The sequence below is a fragment of the Lepisma saccharinum genome, chromosome 1, assembly GCF_977018435.1.
Source record: "Lepisma saccharinum chromosome 1, izLepSacc3.1, whole genome shotgun sequence".
In the NCBI taxonomy this organism is placed as follows: Eukaryota; Metazoa; Arthropoda; class Insecta; order Zygentoma; family Lepismatidae; genus Lepisma; species Lepisma saccharinum.
In genome coordinates, this window is record NC_139229.1 from 36071645 (window position 1) to 36097834 (window position 26190).

At 38.7% G+C, this 26190-nt stretch overlaps 1 protein-coding gene across 10 annotated transcripts in view; it reads right to left on the reverse strand.

Moving 5' to 3' along the window:
* The window catches only part of LOC145994569 (phosphatase and actin regulator 2), a 535503-nt gene that overhangs the window by 27791 nt on the left and 481522 nt on the right, over nucleotides 1-26190 (reverse strand). For 7 of the 10 annotated variants that reach the window (XM_083130659.1, XM_083130631.1, XM_083130649.1 and 4 more), the window contains 2 exons: nucleotides 6529-6972; nucleotides 807-1058 (listed from right to left, as the gene is read on the reverse strand). In XM_083130659.1, coding sequence (XP_082986785.1) covers nucleotides 807-1058; nucleotides 6529-6972 — 696 coding nt within the window. The remainder of the gene's footprint in view (nucleotides 1-806; nucleotides 1059-6528; nucleotides 6973-26190) is intronic. The other 3 variants (XM_083130677.1, XM_083130687.1, XM_083130696.1) reach the window with 3 other exon arrangements.

A 26190-nucleotide genomic window follows, 5' to 3' on the forward strand; every position in this document is an offset into this window, starting at 1 on the left:
TAATTTTTTTTTGTGGGGTCATGTCAAAAGTGTTGTCTACAAGACACCTGTGAGTAATGTAGAGGAACTCTTGGCAAGAATCTTTGCAGCCTGATGATCTGGTCCGAACGACTCCTGGAATATTAGAGCGAATGCGACAGAGTTTATTGCGATGCTGTCATGCCTGTATTGAGGCAAGGGGGCGTCACTTTGAACAAATGCTGTAATAATGGCTGCAGTTACTACTCATTAAAGCCACTACAGTGATTCTTTTGTGTTTGTTTCACACTTCCCCAGACATCTTTTATGGTTCCCCTGCACGTTGTGTGTGGTTGCCTGCCCTTCAAGGGTTTTGGCTTGTAACTTTTGACTGGAGCATTTCCGGACCAGAGTTCCCTATCTCATTTTGTTGCATTTGTTCCCTTCCATCATCCATGCAAATCCGTAACATGGTCACAGAAACACCCTGTATATGCGAAAGAGAACAGCATGAATAACATTCCGATGTACCAGTTTTGTAACACCATATTATGGAAACAAGAAAATGATACAACAAATAATTACACACACACATATATATGTAATATAACATATAAGAAAGAACATCAAAAATGCCTGTTTCAACTACCTTGGAGCAGGTGAACAAGCTAGACAATTCTCCAAGCATGCTAGCACAGAACTGCTAGAGAAAGAGGGGAAAACAAAAAAAAAATGCACAAAACACAAACCTGTAATAAGTGAAAGTAAATTGTGGATGGGAGGGGGGGAGGGATTTAAAAAAAAGACAAATTGAAAAAGAGAAATATTCTGAAGCTGTATTAACCTACCTTCATACTGATAATCTGATAGATCCAGGGGTTCTGCATTCTGTACCCCACTCCCAACAGTATCATCACGGGTAGCCTTCAGGAGGGGAGTGGGGCTAGGGGAACTAAACATTGGTGGTGGGGGAATCGGTCCTATCTCAGACAGCGGAATTGGGGGTTCTGGAAGCTCGGATAATGTTAATGTGTCCAAGTTGGCCGTAGGTGGGCCCACCTCTGTTGTGACAATCAGAGGACCTATCTGGGCTTCAGATACTGAAATAGCAGGGTAACAAATGATGTTAAATGTAAAGCAACGGAAGAAGAAAGTTACTATGTGTTTATGCACAAACAGCTTAAAAAAAAGAACAAATAAAAACATTGAAATAAAATTGCATAGCAGCTGCACATGCTCAAACTAAACTGGGCAAAAATAGCAACAAAAAATGCACAAAAAAATATTTAGCAAGGTATTTAAGCATGTAAAAACTTTTAACTGCAAACAAAAATAAACAAATATATTTTATTACTGCTGCAAGAAAGCTAAAAGGAAAACAGCAATTTCACTATTTTATGTGCACATGCAATGCAGATCAAGTTCCTATGGTTATTTAGTTTCACTTTTTAAAGGATGTACATTAAATGTAATATATTTAAGTACCTTAATATTTTTTCTCAAAAACCTGTACTTTTAATATAATTTTTTAAAATGCTTTAATGCCTACTAACAAAGTAGTCATTCCATAATTTGTAATGCACTTATATCTGTACTCTATCATATGTAAAGCATTAACATTAAATTTCACAATTAGATGGGAAACTATTTTATTAATGAAGGTTACTAGTAATCAAAACTATTATTTTCTTTTACACAAACTATTTGGTAATGCATTTACACCCAACATTTGGTTGTTTATTATATGTATCTTTACTTATGAATTTACTTTGCAAAAAGTTACATTTGGAACACTACCAAAAGATATTTTTAAATAGTGAGTCTTTTCAAATCAAAATATTAAAGCACTGTGTATTGGTTAAGAAGTATTCATTTTAGATTTATTTGTTGCTACGGTTACATGTACGTTTAAAGCTATAAACTAAAAATAAGATTTCATTTTAAATATCAAATAATACAAGCAACACAAGATTAACAATCATTAACAAGTAATTAATATAGGAAATACAGTCTCTGATATGAGGAAATTGTTACTGAATTATAAGATTTGGAACAAACACAGAATCATGGAAAACAAAAATTGCTAATATTGTTATTTGATTTCCATGTGAACACATAAGCACACCACATACATGTGAAATTTAGCACGTTGCTTCCTTGAGTAATTAATTGTAACTGTCATATGTAGAATTAAGTAATTTGTAATTTAGTACACTACAAATTATTCTGCATTACAATCCAACAAAAACACACATCACATTTATACTATGACCAGTTCTGCTGAAAATTAATCAAAAGTATCATGTACTTGAAAAATTGTTTCCAAATAATTTCATGATCAATGTCTGTTCAAGGACTAAGCTGTTAGTAGTTATATCTCTAATGTAACTACTATATTTTCTGTAATATAATGAAGCTATTTAATATTTTATCAGAATTAAATTACGAAATGTACTCTGTTTGAATTTTGCTCCGTCTAAAAAGTCTAAAATCACAGTCTAAAAACGAAAAAACATTTCTTTAACAGTTCATGCTCAATGTAAAAGAAATACACTATTTTTATCTGGGAAATAAATGGTTAAACATTAAATTTTCACTTGTACACATATTATAACATCTTCCAAGTAAATAAACAGATTAAAAGCAACAATCTAGCAGCTAGGAAAATGTAAAGGCAATTATAATATATTAACACAATGTGAAATCTGAAAATGGTTAAGCACTTTAATGGTAACATTATGCAAGGAAACTTTTTTCATAAAGGTTAGCCATGCTATATTAAACACATATATATCCTAGATTTGCAAAAGATACTTCTTTACGACATCATTAAAATTGAAATGAATACAGGAATAGGTCAAAGGTTAGTGGGGGTTCAAGTTTCAATTTCAAGGATTGCAATTATGCCATGTAAAGTTCCAAAAACACGGAAACTCACTTTTCTGAGAAACGCCAAAGAAAATGAAACAAAACATCACAACAATTTCAACTGTATACGAACTTCACACCATATATCAAATTTGAACATATTTTCTCAAAGTTATTACTGCCTGAATCCACTTACACGCTGCTAACATGTTAGAACATGTTTGAAATAGTTAAGATACTTTTTAGGACTGCAATAGATGAACATTTATAAAATGTAATCAGAAGAAATTGGAGAATTGTCAATAGACAACTGAATGAACATTAATATATCTATTACCCAAGTGGTGTATAGAGTAGAATAATGAATGTCATTTGCTATACAAGTCTTCATGAAAGTTAATTAATTATATCTGTTATTGAAAGCTTTTACGATGAACTACAATGCACAGATTGAAATCTTTTATCCTAAAATAAACTAAAGATGATTTGGAAGAATGAAGTAATTTCTTCAAGCACAAAATGCCACAAATTGTCAACTGCACATATACAATTAAAACCACAAACAGAAGTACAAGAGAGGAATGGAAACCTAATGAAGAATGAGCACAGCACGTGTTAAGCATACAATATTGGAAAAATCTACATAAGAACACTTCTAAAAAAAACATGAATTAGAATACCAAAAGTGAAGAAGAGGGAACCACATCAAAACTATGATTTGTATAGTGAAAACTGAATTCAAATCTATTTGGATGTGATTATTAAGAAGTCTCTTTTAAATAAACAAGAATATTCTTCTGTGTTTTGATGAATTTCATATTTTGTAAACTTTATCTTAAAATTCTTTCAGGCCCCGCAGTGTTCAAGTATAGAACAGATGCTAACGTATTAATGAAAACATATTTTTCTATTTAATTTTAATACTGTTTGGCTACACCCATTTTCTAATGGAAACAAAGTGCCATACAAAGCTTGATCTATCCCTTCTCTACCTTCAGTTTGCATAACATTTTATTTAGTTGTAATAGAATTGAAATAACATATACCTACATACAGGATTGTAAACAATTTTCCAACTAATATGTCCCACTTGCCTCCACCTGAAGAAAACCTTAGTGATGAACACTGTGCTAGCAAGAATAAAACCTTCAATAGACACCTCTATCACAGCACAGTTACATATAACTTTATGATCAGTACATTTATCATGCACATGCCTGAAAAGAGTTACCACTGAAAAATTAAATTTATCTACACAACAGAATTTTTTAAAAATTTGGTGCCAAATGATACTAGTAAGTGAAATATAGAATTCCTTCTGAAAAAAAGACTTTACTTATTTTATTAATGACATTGAAAATGGTGATTTTTTTTTTGCTGTATTTGTTTATTTATGTGGGACTTATCTTAGAAAACAAACTCCTATGTTAGCGCTTCACCTATGGTAATGCAGTATTAGTTTGAAATAGAACTGTGAATAAATAACGCATTCATAATAAATAGAAATATAGCTGAATTCTGAATGTGACCAGTCTGTAATTACATCCAGTATGGATATTGTACGACAAATCATTTTCCACCAGTAAACATTTCCATTTGGATATGTTGTGAAATTATGATCATGCAGAATGGTGATTTTATTGCTAACTACATCAGAATTATAAATAACATGCAGTATACTTAGTTCAGATAAAAGTTAAAAACTACTACCATAATATTATAAACTTTATTCTAGAGAGTATCAATTTTGATATGGCACTGTGAATTGCTGAATATTGACAAGTCAGACATTAAATATTGAGAAGTGAGATTACAATGATTACAGAAGCATGTGTTAAGAAAGTAATTTTGACTTCTAGGGCTCTTTCCACTTTTTAAAAAATTCTTGCACATAAAACATTAAATCATAAAATTCTACATATGGCGTTGTACCAATATTTTAAAAATGCACTACCCTTATAGTATAATAGCAATTCAATACCCCATTTTCTGTATAAAATATATGCCTTTCCAACATTTCATACGAAATCAAGGATAAATTTTATAGCCCTAGAATTAAACAATTTTAACAATCATAGCCTTGACTGAATATGGGGAAGTACAAGGTGATCATAAAGTCCCGGACTTTATGAACACCCTGTATTATAATTTTAAATGAAAAGGAGAAGGTATTACCAACACCACAAAAGCACACGTAACATGCGTATCACCCAATGTGATTGTATCATGATACCACCAATTTCTACTTAGTGCCGACTAAAAATTATTAAAGCAGATGAGTTTACTATAAAGGGACACACATAATGTTGTGAAATGAAGACACATGGGGGAAGTAGTTTCCAGTTTTGTCTACTTGACTTAAGTGCATAAGTTGACAACTTTTACATACATACATACATACACTTAGTACATATAAATTTATGAAAAAATCCTTTTATCCTTGTGGCTACATTTTACACTAAGTGACTTTTTTATTTTCTTCAAATGAATGAATAGTGTTATCAAATCTCAAGGGTTAGTTGTACATGTTCAATACATACGAGAATCCTATTATAGCTGCATTTTTGTTGTTTGGAACAAAGCACGCTACAATCCAACAGTTCTTAGGATAATGTAGGAGCCTGGACATTTTGAGTCCTTTTATTTGGCTAGTCCACTTCGTAAACAAACAAAAAGAAAAAAAAAATATTTAATTGCCCTAATGATTTGATCTGGAAAATTTTGATTCTCGGTCTGGAAAAGTGAGGGAATTTTGTTTTAATTCTTACTGTTCTGATTCACTTGAATGGAGAGAATTATGAATTTTACTGAAGCTTAAGTAGACTTAAGTTTTAATTAGACCCTCACTTTTACCCACAAATATAAAAAGTGAGTAAGATAGAGATCAAATAAATTTGCGGATTGGAATGGTTTTATACGATGTAATTACAACTGGCATGCTGATTAAGATACAATGTACAGTCCTTTTACCTATTTAACAACTAAATGTACACATGCTGTGTGCATTTACACATACTAAAAGTATCTACTTTAGGAACTAGTACGATATTTTTGTATAAATAGAAGGAACTACTTATAATTACTACAATATTCCAAAATTATTTTCTTCTAAAAAAATTGAATTGAGCATATTCAAATTAATTATATGAGAAGGAAGTGAATGCATTGCTTTTTTTACACACTGGTGTAGAAAGCTTTTACTATTATGCTGACAGTAACCTACTACATAATTCAATAAATATTTTTACTTGTATTTACATCCTAATCTTTCAAAAACTGAAAATAGTTCTCCAAATTATTAAAACATTATGACGATGAAGTATCATATATTTTATACAATTTAGTGTATAGTGACTAATATTTCATACTTGGTTAAAATTAAGAAGTTATTAAATGGTTTCTTGTAAAAAAGTTATATCCAATGTATAATTTTCAATGTTGGCATGTGAGATATCTATTGTATTTCACTACTAACCAGGATTTTCATAAAGGGTATTAAGCATTTATGAAGAGGACTGTGACCTATTTATTACAAAATTTTCCTCTGCTTAAACAGAAGAAGCACTGAAACATGCAGAATGCCAAATAAGGTGTGAACATCACAAGCCACAGAGTAACAATGCACAATAAACAATGCATCGAAAATAAAAAAGAAGACATGCAAAGCCCAGCACGCAGACACGATACACATAGCAGACTCACCAGGCTGCCCCCTGGATCCCAAGAGTGCAGAAGGGAGACTTGTGGGTCTCTGGGATGGTGAAGCGGCAAAGCTGTGAATGGTGTTGTGACTGCTAGGACTGATCGACGGTGGCGGCGGTGACGCGCTATGGGACATACAGTGGTCACTATGGTAACACAGGAGGCGTCTGGTCAGCTTACTTCCACACTTACCGCCGGTATTGAGGGACGTTGGTCGCTCGGGCTTCTCACTACCAACACCACTAAAACTATTACTATTTGTACTACTACTCGTCGTGGCACTGTTACTACTTGACAATGTTGCAGCGTCGCCTCCTCCCGGAGCTGGCAGCAACTGCGGATGATGATGATGATGGTGGTGGTGGTGGTGATGATGATTGGCAAGTGCCGGCTCACTAGGCGAGATGGACCCATTTGCCTGCTCAGTCTTATCCTTCTTTGGCTCTGCAAGAACAAACAAATTGAAACTATTAGTTTGAGGTCACTAAAATTCAGCTAAACACACACACTTAGAATCCCACTTAAGTAACTTTTCAAGGATTAACTTGAAAGGTAATAATGTGAAGAGAAACTGAACAGTAATTGACTTGGGTAGGGGGAGGGAAGCAGGTTCCTATGTAATACTTGAAATGTATTGCCAAATGATTGATAAAGAATTATTTTTTCTAAAAAGTCAAGAATTATAGTGCAAGTAAAACTAATATCACTCCAGATAAGGAGTTCGAAACATGACCCCCCTCCCTCTCAACATACAATTTCTACTCTACTGGGCGGAATCGTGACTTTACATTTTCTCCACATTACAAATTCATTCCTCATGGTCCCAATAACGGTGCAAAATATTGTAAAATTTTCCTAGATTTACATGCACCTCGCATTTGAAGTTGTTTTTTTCAGCATAGTTCATTGAAAAACGTAAAATCGAGGTTTCACTGTATATAAAACTGAAGTACAGTTTGTGCATCAGACATTTAAAATGTATTTCCCCCCTCAAAAAACCTACTTGGGCTGCACTCTTACAGTCACGAACAATGGATGCAACAATCTCTCTAATTTTCAATGGAATCGTCACAACACAGAAGTGTCCAGTATAAAAATAAATTCCCACGTTCTACGATTTCCAGATGATAGATACCCTGAAGAAGTAGCTTTCTCCCGCCTAGAAAGCCAGATAATAGCGGCGATGGGACTTTGCATTGACCGCCAATAAAAACACCTTTCGCCACGGTATGCAAGACGTTCAAATTTCTCTCAAACTGAAGCTTTTGTAAAACACCAGAACCGAAGCTCCCGGGCAGTTTTAAAAAAACACTCCAAGGTCACCCAGAAAGGATTAAGAGGCCAGCTGATTTGATATTTAAATGAACCCAAGCGCATCGAGGAGTGTTTCGTTTAAAGTTTCCCGGCCGGCGTCGCCCTATCTACTTTCACGTGTTTGACGTCAGGACCAGCCACGCACCCGGTATTGATCTAGACCGAGTGGGCGCTACAACACAGGGCCTCGACCTCACTAAACGGATGATCGATAACGGGATTTTTCTCCGATATGAAACTAAATCGTGTTCCATGTCTCTGCTGCAAATCACTAATGCACTCAGATCATTATTTTTTGTAAATCCATCGCAGGAGAAATGCTTCGTTTACGTTCAGAAGCAGCTTCCAAATGAAATCTATTCTTATCACGGTGGAGATTGAGGTTGGCTTCAGCGCCTGCCCTTGAAGCTGAACAGCCTTAACCCTGAGGTACGTGGGCAGTCTGTCTACTCTTTAATCAACGGATGGTATCACGGAGCAAGCCCTGGTACCTAGCGACCCGTATGGCGAGAATGAATTTGAATTTTATTACTCCGTATAAACCATATACATTGATATTTGGAGGGTTCAGTACAGTTCAGACATTATATATATATATATATATATATATATATATATATATATATACATATACATACATACATATATATATATATATATATATATATATATAATTACAAGATTTCAATAATTTACAATTTAAGTATTCACTAACACTATAATATTCCTGATTTAATAATAGTTTTTCAATTTGTTTTTGAATCTTGTCATACTTCAGCTTTTACATCGTTTGGTAGGTTATGGAATATTTTAATTGCCATCTGTTCGGGTCCTTCTTGAACTAATGTTAGCCTGGTGAAGTATGGCTTTAGAAGATCTTTATTTCGGGTGTTATATGAATGTTCTATTGGGCTACGTGGCATATTTTTTCTCGCATATAATGCCATTTCATATACGTACAGTAAAGGGAGGGTTAATATTCTATACTTTTTAAACAACGTTTTGCACGATTCCCTAGTCTTTATTCCTGCAATAATCCTAATGGTTTGCTTTGTTTTCTAAATGCTTCTAAACAAAACAGAAATGCCAACTCGTTAATCCTTAAGATGGCTATGGACAATGTCTTGTACAGGGGTAGGGTATTGTTAATCTCCCCACTGGCCCGCTCCTCCAAAAAAGCCATACGAAATTTGGGCTCCGAAAAAAAAAAAAAACCCTGCAGATCAGTGCTTATGAGTAACTTATCGATCGTTCACAAATATACTGCAATTGAAAATGATCGGTGATACTTAAATTCTTAGTTTTAAATTTAAATGAGATTCTTCTTTAGTTTTGTACGCTAACGCTATTATACAATTAATTGATGAATTATATACACCACTCTTTCTAAACCAGGGGGCCGTGGCCGGTTTCGAGCCCTGGCATCAATCATACCCGGCCGCGACAAGTTCTCCTTTTACCTTGCACATCAATTTTCATTTAACAAATATTTTGTAGTGGAATTATTACTCCATGATTATGCAACAATGTATTTATTTATATTTAATTTCAAGGACACATAATGTATGAAGTTTAAAAAATTAGTTATTTGCAAGTAAAATTGTTGGGTTCGGGGCATCTCACACAGAACACTGATCTAAACTGACCCTATAATTTCAGATATGTAATGTCACGAACTCTATTGGATTGTAACGATTTCATTGAAAGTTAATGATATTGTTACAATATTGACCGTACAATACTGAATTTAAAAGTCATTATGAAACATGCGACTTGATTTCAATACTTCCTTCCCTACCGTCACACAATCCACAGTCTTCAATGAACACTTCAAAAATTCCTGCAATATTTACAGTGCTTGGAAATCGTAAACTGTAATGAGGAACTGATAAAAGGGGAAGGAGATTTAAATTTTTCCGGGAGTTTGGACTTAACAAAAGCTGCTTTGTAATCTACACATCGCTGGTTCATAACTCCTTTCTTGGGAAGCGAATGGTCTAATTTTATTTATTTATTTAAAAAAGCTGGCTTAAGTTTTATAAATCTCGAGAAGAGGGATTTCTGACGTATTTAGGCACACGTTTATATATTAAGACAAGGGATCGCCAAATCCGGATAAAATTTTATTCGGATATCGGATAATTTTCTATCCGAAATTCAAACATCTGGATATCCGATATTCGGATTATCCAGATATCCGAATGTGTGCATTATCCGGACAGTTTGATCATTTATCAGCTTTACGGGCTATCACCATATTCCTTTATTCGTATTTCGCTGTACGTATTTTCCACAAATCCTTCATCAAAACTGTTCTATCTTGATTACGAGGGTCACTATTTATATTTTGAGCCTAACAATGAAAAAACAGGAATTTGGCATTGAAAACTGCTTTATTGTTTTTCGAAGTATTCTCCTTTATGGTCAATACACTTTTGAATTCGTTCGAACCATTTGTCAAAGCAGTTTTTCCAATCTTCTTGAGACACCTCCATAATATGGTTTTTGAACGCATCAACGGCGTCTTCCGCCGACGAAAATCGTTGTCCACGCAACAAGAAGAAGTCATTGGGTGCCAAATCAGGACTGTACGGCGGATGACCCATCAATTCGATTTTTTGACTTTTCATAAAGTCGGTTGTTAGACGAGATGTGTGACAGCTGGCATTGTCTTGATGAAGAATGATCCGACGGCGTTTGTTTGTTTTCCGTATTTGACCGAAGACCTCTGGCAAACAAATTGTTGTGTACCATTCAGAGTTGACCGTTGCACAGTTGCCACATGACCAGTTTTCCCGAAAAAACAGGCGACCATTTGTTTCGATGTGCTTCGAGCACGAACAACTTTTGTTGGATTGGGTTCATCTTGAAACACCCATACAGTCGACTGCTGTTTACGTTCCGGCTCATATGCATATATCCATGATTCGTCACCTGTTACAATCTTATATACGTCTTTTGAAGCACCACGATTGTATTTATTGGGCATTTGTTTGCACAATTGACGCGAGCGTCTTTTTGAGTTTTTGTCAAATTGTGTGTGATCCAACGAGAACATACCTTTCTCGCAGCTAAATGATCATGTAATATTTTATATATGCTGGTGGAACTAATTCCTATGGTTGCCTCAATCTCACAGTATGTCACATGACGATCTTGCAGTATTAGGTTTTGCACAGCATCAATGTTTTCTTGAACAACAACTGATTTTGGACGACCTTCGCGAATCTCGTCGGTGAGCGAATGGCGGCCACGATTAAATTCGTTATACCAACGTTTCACAGTGGTTGATCGATGCACTCTTGTCTTGATAATCCACGTCGAAAATCGTAAAAAATCATCGCACGAAAATGTTCACGAGTTAATTCCATTTTATTGTTGTCGCGCAATCTCCAAGGCAACATAAATAACACAAATCAAGCTATTGACAAAACATTTGAAGTACGTTATGGTCAATAATGCCAGACGATTCCGTGCAATTGTCAAATCGCGCCTAACTTCAATCAGTGTTGCCAAGGCTCAAAATATAAATAGTGACCCTCGTATCCATTGCATCCGAAACAGATATCGGATAATTTGAGATCCGGATATTAGTTATCCGGATTTTGTGGCCACCCCTAATTAAGAGAAACCTTCACGGAGTAGGTAACTGGCATAGGTGACAAAAAATTTCGACAACTCTTACTTACAGTTACTACAAACTGTAGTTGGTCGATCACACATGGAATATCAGTAAACAATAATTCATTCATAGGAAACGTACGGCTCACACGAAACACGTTCGGCATTGAGGAATGAACATCAAAGCGAAACACTCACAAAAGACTGCATGCACATGTGCTCCCCGGTTGCACGAAATATTTTTGGATTGTTCGCAAGGGCACCCGGTAAAAGGCGGGCAACCGCGCAATGTGCATAAACAGGCTTCGCTTTAAAATTGGATGTAACCTCTTTCCTGCGGGGTTTTCAGTCGGGAAGGTGTAAATAGCACCAGACGAGATAAAACAATTCTGAATAACGCACTTATCTTCCAACAGAAAGGAAGGAAGGATGATAAATGTGTTTGATATTTGTTGTTTTAAGTCCACTGTATGCACAGAAAGGCTAATCGGACCCGAACCACTGTGTCATGTTCCTCCACCGAGTGTCGGACCCGAGAAACCTTGATTACAAGGCGGCGACGTTACCATTACGTCATCGGGGAGGTCTAGAAACGTGTTAGCTTTACTTTCATATTCGAATAAACTGCTAGGGACTGGACCTACAGTTTGAAGTGCCCCCACTGAAAATCGAACTGGGGACACCTTGATTACAGCTTGATCACACCACATTTAATATGACTGAGCGAAAATGTGTAGGGACCCAGCTCCACATCCCCTACACACACACACACACACACACACACACACACACACACACACACACACACACACACACACACACACACACACACACACACACACACACAGAGAGAGAGAGAGAGAGAGAGAGAGAGAGAGAGAGAGAGAGAGAGAGAGAGAGAGAGAGAGAGAGAGAGAGAGAGAGAGAGAGAGAGAGAGAGAATACACAGTTATCGTGGAGGCGTTCTTGAAACATACAATCTGTATATATTTCACTCGTGCAACATTGAATGATTGATTGATTTCGTTCATTTTACTTCGCCTTTCTGCCACCTTTGGCTAATCGCGAAGATGAGGATGAGTGATGATATCATGAGGGGACACTCGCAAAGAACATCCATGCCTAGGCCTGGATTCGAACCCGGAACCCCTGACGTTGTAGTGCGCTGTACTAACCACTCCGCGACGTAGGTCGGTTAAAAGACACCCCTCTCCAAACTGACAGCACTAGCGTACGGAGGGAATATTTTAGGGGGGCGCTGGAATTGTAAAGATTGACATTATGTAGCTGCGTTCTAAGGGGAGAGATGCACAATAGAAAATATTTCGTAATCACTATTTCTAACCTTAGTTTTAAAAGCTGCTCATAGAGTAAAATACTAATTGGGGGTCATTTTAAGGGAATTTGAATTGAAGAGCTGTAGCCCCAATAGCTCCCTCCTGCGTACGTCCGTGCCTGACAGTGAACTGGAACTCGCCCAGAAACTTCCACATTAAAATTCATAGTTTCGAGTGGTATATGATCGTCGACGAGCAAGCACACACACATATACAAAGTATTACTCGTATATTCCGACGCTTGAAGAACTAAAGAATATCTCGTACGTGAGGGCGCGTTGGAACGTATCATTTAGGCCCCATTCCGAGAGCGTGGTCTCGCATCTTTGCCAAAAGATTATGCAATAAACAAGCTCGGAATGAGGAAGACGCTAATTCTGCCCAACGGGGAGCAACCATATACTTGGCACAAAAGCAATTGTAACTTAAGTCCCCCTCAATAACATAAACTGTCTCAAACTTGTATTAAAGAAGTTGCACTGAAGCTTATGATCTTGTGTATAGGTTGTGGTGCATCTCGCCCCTAATATTTACAATCACATCTTCGCAAAGACATACCTCCTCCATCTTCTGTGATTTCGCCTATTCAGATATATAGGGTCTACCAATTTGAACGCAGATCTTAAAAATTAGATAGAATGAAAACCACAAGTGATAATGACACATATTGTTTTTACTTTGAAGAGCAAACAATGGCATTATGTTTTGAACAATATGTCGTTCAAATGTCCTCCTCAGCTTCGGTGGGTGGAATGGATTCTGAATGTCCAATTTTCCAGCAAGTCTGACAACAGCCTCAATGGTTCGTTTAATGTTCCGTTTCCGGTCACGAACTGTGCGAGGCTTAGTCTCATAGACCTTAGATTTGACATAACCCCATATAAAATAATCCAGGGGGTTAGGTCGCATGATCTTGGTGGCCAGTTCACATCACCCTTTCTGGACAGAACTCGACCGGGGAACTTTTCCTGCAAAAATTCCATTGTTTGGCGAGCTGCGTGGCAGTTGCACCGTCCTGTTGGAAAAACACATTGTTGATGTCAAGATTTGTCAGTTTAGGCCACAAAAACTGCACCACCATATTCCTGTATCGCTCCCCATTGACAGTCACGTGATTTCCATGTTGGTCCTCAAAATAATAAGGCCCGATCACGCCATTGGCCCAAAAACCACACCAAACAGTCACTTTCTTAGGATGAAGGTGTACGTCCAGAATCACTTGCGGATTTTCATCTGCCCAAATCCTACAGTTTTGTTTGTTAACGTAGCCATGAAGAAAAAAAATGTGCTTCATCGGAAAAGATGATGAAATTCCTCTCAATGCACGAAAATTCTGTCGAACTGAACACGAATTTTGATAATAAATTCGAATAATTTCTATGCGTTGTTGCATTGTGTATCTCTCCATGATAACTTGCCACAGACTACTGCACACACATATGTCACAGTTCCATCTCGTCATTCCGTCCGTGTTGCCATAACACTCTTTCAAAGTTCTGACGTTCAAATTGGTAGACCCTTTATAATATAAAAGCTTTCAGAGGTTTCTTCTGCGCACCGTAATGTTAACCGCTAGCATGAGCGCAACTTGGGACCTAACTCTGGGGGTGCAGAATTCAAAATGGGGCTTAACTTTGGGAGGGGTAGGAGAATAAAAGAGAGCGTACAGAACTACTTTACTCATTGTTGAATCACAAAAATTAGTCACTACTTTGCTTCTCGGGTCAGAGAATTAACAAAAGTACAATTAACTTGTAAATTTTAATAAACCTGCATTTTATTTAGGGGGGTTGCCCCTGTCAACTAGCTACGGTTCGGATGACACCCAAATGTCAACCTCCCATCAACGTAGTACAACCTCGACTTCGCTTTGCAGACTAACGAGGCTCTGGCGTATGAACCTTCAGCTGTCTCCTCATCCATCTCATATCACCATTAATTCTCATCGTCGCGATTAGCCAGAATTGAACGAAAAGCGACGTAAATTAACCTAATTCTATCAATCTAACGGAAGCCGGAGGTCCAGCTCTGAGATATGGCAACTGACCATGAAATGGCATTCATCAAAAACACACCTCCTCCTGTTCACATAAAGTGGCACATTGTATAAGGTTCGACGGTTCAAGTATGTACCACTTTATCTGATCAGGAGTGTACCTAACGGATATAGAGGTAGGGTCGCACAATTCTAGAGCTCGGCTGATGTGATCAGTACCACGCTCCGGCCGCCTGTATCTCCTAGGGTGGCCCCCGGGTACCAAGGTTATAGAAGCCAGGTCCTAGTCTCTTCATGAAGGGATATTATCGAAAATAATTCCCATCTAAGATTAATCAGCCTCCCGGGAATCGAACCCGGATGTCTCGTGTGCCGGTTAAACGCCATACCGACTAGACTGCTGTGTGTATGCAGTAGAAACATTTTTATGTGCTCACAGAATATTTTTTCACAGTTTTCAGGTTGAGAAACGTAATTTTGCTACGTAACACATCTTGCAGGAATAAATTATACAAATTTGGCGTAGAGAAACGTTATAAATATTGTTATTCTGTACAGAGAATAAATGTCATTAACCTCTGTCCGGTTTCTCTTGCAACACCCTCTTCGTGCTTCAAGAAAATTGACGTTCAGTAATTCTCAAGTAAGGGGAAAAAAAGAGCATCACGGCTGAGTACGCTCCAGCACGCGACCCAAGACAGGATGGAAAGTTACAAGTACGATGCATTATGCATTTTAAGACATGAACTGTGGGCGCACCAAAAAAAAAAAATTGAGTGATACGTATTTGTACCGTTATGAGTAATTATGAACAGAAAAACAAAGTGTCAAACATTCAAGTGTTAAAAAAGGTATAATCTAGTCTACGCAAAGATTTGAAAAAAAAATCTCTTCTTTCCGAAAAACTATGATATTCCAAATTGTGTGAAATTACATATGTTAGAATTATTTCCAGAGCTTTAAAGTGAATTTTCGTTGTCTGATTTGTTGTTGTCTAGATATATGTGATAGAAAATAGGCTTGCGGTGCCTAGAACCTATCAGACACATAGAAAGCGGGAAATCAAACACGAGTTACTGTAATATTCTAGAAGGGATTTTGAACAGATATGTAATTTATTTATTTGGTAATTTTACTTCGCTTTTCTGCTAATCTTGGCTGATCATGGACATTAGGAGAGATGATATGATGAAACTGACGAAGGGACACTCACAAAGAACACTCATGCCCAGGCCAGGATACGAACCCGGGAACAAAACAGATATGTAATGTTTCGGAAATTGGAATAACATAGGATTTCGAAAGGAGATCAATTTTGGGAAAAAAATCCGGTTGCTTTCAAAGATTGGGGCTTGAGTCCCAAGGAATGGAATCATTATGTTCCTATCTTCCGGAACGAGCATCCTACACGGCATAGTGGTTACGCCTTTGTCGTGTAGTCAAGGGTTCCCGGGTTCAATCCGCCGGTGAAGTCACTGTGGTTCGGATCATCTTTAAACTCTAAGCCCATAAACGCATAAAAAACTATAATATTACATGTTAATGGTGATAAAATCCCTCTACAGAGATTTTTATTTCTTTTATTATACTTCGTCTTTCTGCCACTTTTGGCTAATCGTGAAGACGAAGATGAAATTGACGAAAGCACAATCACAGACACAAATGGACAGGACAATACAGGTCCCACAGACTGGGAGTGAGTCCAGTCGCCAGACCCTCGTTAGTCTATATGCAATTCAGGGTGTACTAAGTGGAAGTGAGGTTAACATTTTGGCATCTTCATAAAGGATCACCCCTTACAGTATATTTCTAAGTGAAAATAATTAGGATGCTGCCCCCCTTTCCCTTCTTTCGTGCGCACGCCTATGCAACCAGCTTAACGTGTGTATTGTGTATTCCGGAAATCGTAACGTGCAATTCCAAATGCGGATTAAAATGCCCAGATTTCGGATCCAGATTTGACCACGGCGCTGTTGAATCTTGCATGGCCGTAAAGACGACAGAGTTTAAACCGTAAATGCGACGACAAACTTCGCTCATAACGGCTGCGAACAAGCGTCGTGGACATGGCCCGGGGGAAAAGACGCTGGATCAGTTACGACGAGGCCTTAATGAAAACGGCGCCTGCAATAGCGCCGCTGCGTTAATCAGGAACTTCGTTTGGGGGTTGGAGGGAAAAGACTCCTCCCGTCGCGTGTGTCTGTTAACAAGTTCGCAGCGAAGTTAGACTTGCTTTCTTGCGGGTGGCGGGACCCCACCTGAATCAGCTATTATGGTAATACGTGCTCATTATTGTGCGGAAACGTATACCGTGAATGTGTGAGAAACGAGATGTAGCCAGCCGTCTGGATGCATACGGAACTCTAAATGCATCAAATCAAACTTGATGCAATTTCGGATGCATCAAATCAAACGTGATGCAATTTCGGTGCATCAAATCAAACTTGATGCAATTTCGGTGCATCAAATCAAACTTGATGCAATTTCGGTGCATCAAATCAAACTTGATGCAATTTCGGTGCATCAATCAAACTTGATGCAATTTCGGTGCATCAAATCAAACTTGATGCAATTTCGGTGCATCAAATCAAACTTGATGCAATTTCGGTGCATCAAATCAAATTTGGTGCATCAAATCAAACTTGGTGCAATTTCGGTGCATCAAATCAAACTTGGTGCAATTTCGGTGCATCAAATCAAACTTGATGCAATTTCGGTGCATCAAATCAAACTTGATGCAATTTCGGTGCATCAAATCAAACTTGATGCAATTTCGGTGCATCAAATCAAACTTGATGCAATTTCGGTGCATCAAATCAAACTTGATGCAATTTCGGTGCATCAAATCAAACTATGCAATTTTGGTACATAAAATCAAAATTGATGCAAATATGGTGCATCAAATGAAACAATGCATTTAGAGCATCAAATCAAAGTTGATGCATTTTTGATGCATCAACTCGCAGTTAAACGTGTAATTTTGGTTTCTTTGAAATGGTCGTTTCTGGATCTTCACAACTGATGCATTTTGGTACATCACACAGAACAGCAGATGATAAAAATATCCTCTGATGCAGTTCTCTGTATTTTGATGCACCAAAATACATCCTCAGCAGTTTATGCGCTTTAATGTGTTAAGGAAATCACATATTTTGGGCTCTGTGATTCTCGGGATCGGTATGTGTGTTCTCTGTGACTTATCACTTTCATCATCACCCATCTTCATCGTCGAGCTTAGCCAAAAGTGGCAGAAAAGAAACTCTAAACAACAAATCAAACCAATCCATTAGCCTACCAAAGAGGCAAAAAAGCAAAGTAAGGAAAGTGAGACCAACAGTCTTAGCCGTTGAGTTTCAGAAAATGCTCCCTTCCTTCTCTTTTCTGATCTCACTTTTATCACCCAAGTGCAGTACAAGCTCCACTCCCGGACGTAAGATAAACTTGAACAAAACCAAGAAAGTGCTCGAATGCTAAAACCAAAACCTAACCTACACACCACGAAACGTAACGGACCTAACTGAACACCATGGACGTATTGATCGATTGATTTGGTTTATCTTACTCCGCTTTTCTGCCACTTTTGGCTAATTGCCAAAATGAGAATGAGTGACGATATGATGAAATGCCACTAACAAAGAACACCAATGCCGGAATTCGAACCCGGGATTCCTGGCGTCGTTGCGTGCTGTGCTAACTATTCCGCCATGCAGGTCGGCAGCATGGACGCTTGTTTACCTATAAGGTAGCCAAGGTAATCGAGACATACCTTGGGCCTACTACTTTCTCTCTCTCTCAAGATACTATTCATATAACCTAGCCTTGAACGTTTGTTTCCAATATTGAACAGTTGAATCCATGAATATTTCGGACATATTTCACAAAACCAAAAGGTTTTTACACAAATTTTCGAAACTAGCATCATTACCAACTACTGCACCACTAGATATAAAGGTGTCAGATTTTGGTTTACTTTAGTTCACTTATTCTGAATCATTTGGCTAATCGCGACGATGAGGATGAGTAATACAATGAAACTGATGGACATTCACGAAGAACACCCATGCCCAGGCCGAGATTCGAACCCGTAGCGCGCTATGCTAACCACTCCGCCACGGGAAGTATGCAGGTGTCAGATTTGATAAGGTATCAAAGTATCGGCACAACTGAGTGGTAGGGAGAGAGCCGGTATAACTATAGCAAGATGACCCTGCTGATGGCTGAGGGTGCGTGGCCTTCAAACGCCGATTACAAAGTGAAGTACTATAGATCAACATGAAGTTGCCAGGGCTCGTCAGCTATCGCTTTCTAGGCAAAGGGTGTAAGTTCTATTCTAGACGGTGCATCAAATCAAATTTGATGCATCAACTGGCCGTTAAACGTGTATTTTTGGTCTCTTTGAAATGCACAGTCAATCTTGAAGTGACTCGAATGATGCTTATTTTACTTTGCTTCTCTGCCACCTTAAACTAATCGCGAAGATCAGGATGAATGGTGATGATATAGATGAAGGCATAATCACAAATACATAGGGGCGACACCAACTTGAGTCCCACAGAGGATTATACTGGCTACGAGTCCAGACGCCAGAGCCTCGCTAGTCTCCACAATGCAGTCCAGGTGTACTATGTGAAAGAGTGGTTGGCATTTGGATGTCTTCGGTAACGGCCACTCCTTAAACGGCAGGAGTGACTGAAGTACGAGGTAATGGTCGCCGACAAAAAACCCAGAGGAAAAAAAACAAACAAAAAACCCGACCGATATCAATACGCTAACCACTAGCCAGCCAACAAAAAGTTGCCCGACAGGTTTTTTAGCCTTGACCTTCTAATACAGCCGCGGAACCATATTTCTTAATATAACACGAACACTGCACAACTGTAAGATGTTATCAAAGCACATTGATGCATTGCAGGCGAACTGAAATATCCTGTATGATAAAATATGACATAAAAGATTCTGAGAACTTTGGAACCCCAGGACACATTCGAGTTTATGCAACGGAAAAGTATTCCAAAGAGCTAAAAGCACACAAGCAAACGAAAGCTTCAAAGCCCGGTTTAAATTATTTCTCTGTTTATTTCTTTAAGCTCTTTGGCAGTGATCCGGCCCCTTCAGAATGACAGTAAATCGTTCACAGCCATAATAAATCATTTCGCTTAGAGATAACTGAAAGCCCGCCTATACAGTTCTCAGCAATTTTGAACCGGGAGGGTTGGTGTATGGGTAAATGTTGCCCACGCAATTGCAACTCGAAGGCCTCAACAGCATGAGGCGGTGAGGAGCTTTGCAAGATCAGGCTATATAGTATAAAGCAGTGTACGTACAGTACAATAACTTAATTTTGTTAAGACTGAACGTAATTAACCTTCAATCTAAAATATTCTTATTTGCATGTTTGTACTCATATAAGATAATGGGGATTATACTTCCAGTTTGAAGTAGGATCCGATTAACTCTCCGCATCACAATCAAATCAACTGACAATTTGGTTTCTTTGAAATTATAAGTGTCTGATCTCAATTGATGCTTTTGTAGTACACGAAACAGTATGTGACAAAAGTATCCTTTTTATCCTATCTGTATTTCAATGCACCAAAAACCGACCTCGTGGCGGGAGTCGTTAGCACAGCTGGCATCGGAATAGGTATGGATTAGAGATGGTCACAAAATCCGGACAACGAATATCCGGATTTCAAATTATCCGATATCCGCTTCGGATGAAACTGATAATCCAGATATCCGTACATTGAAATTGATTAATTGATTTGCTTTATTTTACTTCGCTTTTTGTGCCACTTGTGACTAATTTGCGAAGATGGGGATGAGTGATAAGATGAAATTGATGAATGGACACTCACAAACATCCATGCCCAGGCCAGGATTCGAACCCGGGACCCCTGGCTTTATTGCGCTGTGTGCTAACCACTCCGCTACGGGGGCCGATCAGTGAAATATGAAAATGACGAATAAAATTATATGTAGATAGGCTGTAAAAGGGATGAACTATAAAACTGTCCGGATAATGCACACATTCGGATAACCCGAATAACGTATATTCGGATATCCGGATAATCCCCTATATCAAAATATCTGATAGCCGGATATTTTAAATCCGTATAGAAAATTATCCGATATCTAGATAAAATGTTCAGGATTTTGGATATCGGTTCGAAGTGATATCACCTCAGTCCTAATAAAAAAGTATTATTGTAGTTGAATTAATATAGGCTTCCTTTCCCAAGCTATCGCAACGCTATTGATGAATAACATGAGATCGCAAAGAAGCGTCTTATACTGGATCTTAATTCACTACTTTTGCGCAAACCTATTGTTAACAGATACCAAGAATTTGCACATGTAAACCATTTAAATACACCCACCTTTACATAAATGTCAATAAGAGGTCTTGGAAACATGTTCTGAAGAATATCCTGCAGTACTCTTTAAGCATGCATACATACGAGTGCGCTGCGAGAGCCGAGACGAAGGCTCTTTCCACCACGAATACATGCAAATATGTTGCTCTTGGCAAGACACTCAAGGACATGCGTGTTTGTATGCTTCACGTGCAGAGAAGTACAACCCACGATGACAGCACGAACCAATTCTGGACTGGAAGAACTTCACTTCTCGGAAAACTAGAGAGAAACAGACGGCGTAAATCCAGAAGAATTTGCGAATTGGGCCATAAAAATACTAACAACGGGATGTCGCTTCGTGTTTAAGATCTCAACGGCCCCGCAAAGGACTTCGTGCAGAGCGTCGTTGGCTGCCACACAAGATACACCTGAGATGCAAGCTCTGTCAAGCGAGGAAGAATGTAGCATTATGATTGATTTATTTTACTTCGCTATTCTGACAAATCTGGCTAATCGCGAAGATGAGGATGAATGGTGTTAACATGAGATGGATGAACGGTTGGTTGATTTGGTGGCTAATCGGGACTGGACCTACAGTTTAAAGTGGGAGCCGAACCACTTTCTACCTCCAGATGGATGAAGGGATAATCACAAACACATAGGGACGGACGGCAACACGAGCGATACAGAGGATTATACTGGTTGTGAGTACGCACGCCAGAGCCTCGCTAGTCTGCCAAATGCAGTACAGGGTGAACCCTTACACCCCAGAACAAGAATAAACAAAGACACTTGTTTATATACGTATATAAATTCGTTAAGTATAACCCAACCAAGATAAAAAATAAAAAAAAACAACAAAAAAAAAAAACACACGCAAACTCGCCAACTAAAGAGGACAGTCATTTGTTTTCTCCTCCCCGGCGTTGTGCCCGATCCTCATGTATAACTTACCTCCCTTGCTCTGTTGTCAAAAACAACGTTAAATATTACGTCTCGGCTTTCGCTGTTTACTTGACACTGAATAAAGGTGACGAAAGGATAATAGTTGATTGTATCGCCCACGGTTGCCCTGTTAACTTACGATTGAAATTTGTCATAGGTTTTTCTCTTCTTGGTCAAGCTGCAAGGCTGTATCCTACCTTATCGCACAATGGAATACTAACCTTGCGTTCCGACGTCACCGCGGAATGTTTTCATTGATAGGCTATATGCCTAAGTTGTTAGGTTTAGTTCTCTTAGCATAAACAATACATTTGCAGTGTATTTATGCTAAGAGGAGCAAACCTTACAGTCCTAACCTAAGAACGTAGGCATTCCGAGTGTGACGTCAGTATCGCGTTGTGCGATAAGGGAGACTCGTGTCCTAAAGGTCCAAAAAGCAGGCTTGAAATGCGGTCCTGTCGAAAGTGATGACGTCACCTAAGGCGATGCCAATTAAACGAGCAATCGAGCCCGCAATATGCAGTACGCGACATCGCACACTCGTTCGCTTGTTGTTCACTTGTACAGTCACGGACACTTCTGGGTTGTAAACGTTCCACTGAAAGTCAATGTAGTCAATACAACCCAGAAGTGTTCGTGACTGTGCATCATGTAAGTCGAAAGTCAGCCACGTGTTGGTAGTAGTTCTACTGTAGGAGATATAAGTATAATAACTTTTTAAAACGTTATGTAATTTCTATGTGAAAAATAAGTCTGTATAACGCGGGAAATACAATGTGTTCTTAGTTTTATTTACTAATCGTAACAGGCGCTACAGTCTAAGTGTAATTCGATAGATTTTCGCTTCCAGTCCAAGGCTTCAAGACTGAAATACGAGACCATGTTTGAAGGACGTTCCCTTCAAGTATGGTCTTCCATCAATCGAACACTGCTTGCAATTTGTAACATTACTTCTCCCTTTTGAAACACTTATGCTTTTTAAAGGTTCGAACCTCATCTGTCCAATCACTACAAATTCCTTCAAATACTCCCAAACCTCTCCTTTGGCTTTGGTGGTACGGCAACCCAACACACCACGCCACTGGCAGATTTCCCAATCATATGCTGATGGAAGGTAGCAACTTGAGCAGCCGCCTCCTTCACCTCGTGAGAGGCTTCAACACCGGTGGGAAATGTTCTTCGTCCCGAAAACAAACGACGTCGTTCAAAAGAAGACCCTTTCTCAACGTCGTCGCGTGTTGGTGTTTGGGGAAAGAGCAGGTGGTAAGACGATCAATAGTGGCTGAGAATGGCCGGAAACACTCGCAGGTATTGCTCCGGCCGAGACGAAAGCTGAAAGGATGAGAGGTGGAGAAACAATGCCGCAGATGATTATCTCCGTTTGGAGAAGATGCTGAATTAATACATGAGAGCATCATCATCTGCAAAGATCTCTACAGACCAGCATCTCTTAGAGCATCAACCACCTAGAAAACAGATTGCCATTCCTGAATTTTAGGTCTAAATCGCCAAACAGTGGGCCTATGGCTAGTTTGAGTTTTAATTTCACATTTTTTTTGCACAGACAAGCTATTCGGGACTGCACCTGTAGTTTGAAGTGTGATTCGAACAATTGTGTGCCTCCGTCAAATATAGAATCCGGGACCCTTAGATTGCTTCACTGTGTCCCAGGAATCGCTGGATCAGACGAACGGAAACATGTCCTCTTCGCAAGTAGTGACTCGAGAAAGCTTGACCAGTGAATGCGTGTGAGGGAAACTGAGTGCATGGAGGGGAAATGCGACTACAGCAACTGAGTGCATGGAGGGGAAATGCGACTGCAGCTACCAGTTTACAGCAGCGCGCAATGCTTTGCTCTGCCTACTCGCTTTCTCCCCTGCCTTACCGGCATGCGCGGCAGTGTAGGTAATAACGTTCCCACCACGCCATCGAAGAGGGCCTTTTAGTGGCTCGTGAATGGTTGGATACACACTTCCAGGTGTTGACAGAGACCTTTCAGGGAAACTTTAATAAGTCTTCAAGCTTACTGCATCCTTACTATAGACAGCTGACAGACCGGTTAATATATTTCAAGCACTGATAACACCCAACCCCCTTTCACTAGAATCATTCTCAGTCTCACGCAACTAAATCTTAACATTGGCAATCACTCACACATCAATAAATATAACGGATTTTAAAGTCTTCATCAGTAAAGTTAAGGGGGAAAAGAAACCCTTATACAGTGGCCATGTTCATCAATTCGTGTCAAATATCCGTAACTAAGTAAGGACCAGAACTAGAAAGAAAAAAATGATCGACCTTTGTGGCTGAGTAGTTAGCACAGCCTACAACACCAGGGGTTCCGGATTCTAATCCAGGCCACGGCAATTGTTCTTTGTGAGTGTCCCTTTATCTATTCCGTATCATCGCTCATCCTCAACGTCACGATTAGCCGAAAGTGGAAGAATAGCGACGCTAAATTAAAAATAAAATGAAATTATAGACCTACTGAACTTACGTTGTATTGAACCACTATTGACTCAATCGACGTACGAGAGTCAACAGTAAGTCTAAAGTGGGTTATCGATATCTCAGTCAATGTGAAGATTTAAAAGTTCCTGGAAGTTAGAACAAGAAAATAAAAGTTTAACGCGAGGTAATTTTTAACGGTGCCGTACATAATAAAAATATTACATCAAAGTCTTTATGAAGCAAGGAATTATCAATTCATTCCGCTCTGAACTCAGCATGTATCAAATGTGAGAAGCAGCTCCATGGCTTGTGGGAATCTATTGGTTTGTTTTATTTTGCTTCGCTTTTTTCGACTTTCGGCTAAGGATGAGTGATGATATGATGAAATTGATGAAGGGACAGTCACAAGAAACATCCATGCCCTGACCGGGATTCGAACCCCTGACGTCGTGGCTCTCTATGTTAACCACTCTGCCACGGAGGTCAGCAGGAGAGTGTTTGATGATCTCTGGTCTAAATGAATGGTTCCATAAGCAAAGGGACGGTGGACTAAGCGCTACCATTCCCTCACTTCCACACACAAGCACCGAGCCACAAACAACAGTGACTTGTATGTCACTTCATTCGATTGGTGGCGAATGTAAACATCTGTCGATGGGCCTCAGGACGTCTCCCTCTTCCCTCTAACCATCACCTACACGGTTTAACTTGTAAACAGAGTTCCCGTCACATGTCAATATTTGTCACGACAGCGATCGGTCGAGGACTCAACATCAGTTGTGGATTCGCGCAAACTGAACTTCCGTTAAACGCACTATTGCTAGGTGCTACAAAAGACGAGAAACTTTTCAAGATCGAGGTTGAGTGGTACGAGAATTGAGGACGAGACTGCTCGATATTGTTCCAATATACAGTAGAGCGTCGATATTTCATTACATTGTTCTGCATCTAGAATTTATATATATAAGAAAAATGATTTGTCACACGTTCAAAGGGATATTTTCATGTAAGTGTAAGATCGTGAATTATGATACTCTAACGATAATTGTGTACTGCTTCAAAGACATTGACAAATATTAATGAAATAACTATTTATATTTGTTGCAATTTAGGACATACTAATTTTAACTATTTTCCCCACTCTAGTTCAATGCAAAGATACCTCCACAAATATCGACTGAAAAGTTTTCATCATGTGCAATTCTCCATCAAATGTTTTCGCCGATTCGTATTACGTGTACCTTCGTCTGCTTTGTTACAAACAGTATTCTTTGCACATTACATGTAGGAGGAGAGTTGCATCTACAATTCACATTGTGCAGCTCCTTCTACCTGCTTTCAGGAGCTAAATCTTGTAAGCTAGTGGTTACCGTTATGGATTGTCAGCCTGATGGTCGCAGGTTCAAACCCATCCGGTGGCAGAAAATTTTCGTAAGGTTTAGACATATCCCATTGTGTTCACTGTCCCCACCGTGTGAAACGGAATGATTCAGTTTGGAATAAACGATGGGGGGGGGGGGGAGAGAATATTAAATTACAAAATCTCCATTTCAACGAGAAAAATTGAATAATTCTTACAAATATTAAAATTACATTCATGTTTTTAGTGAAGGTAAAATCAAAGATCTTACGTGGA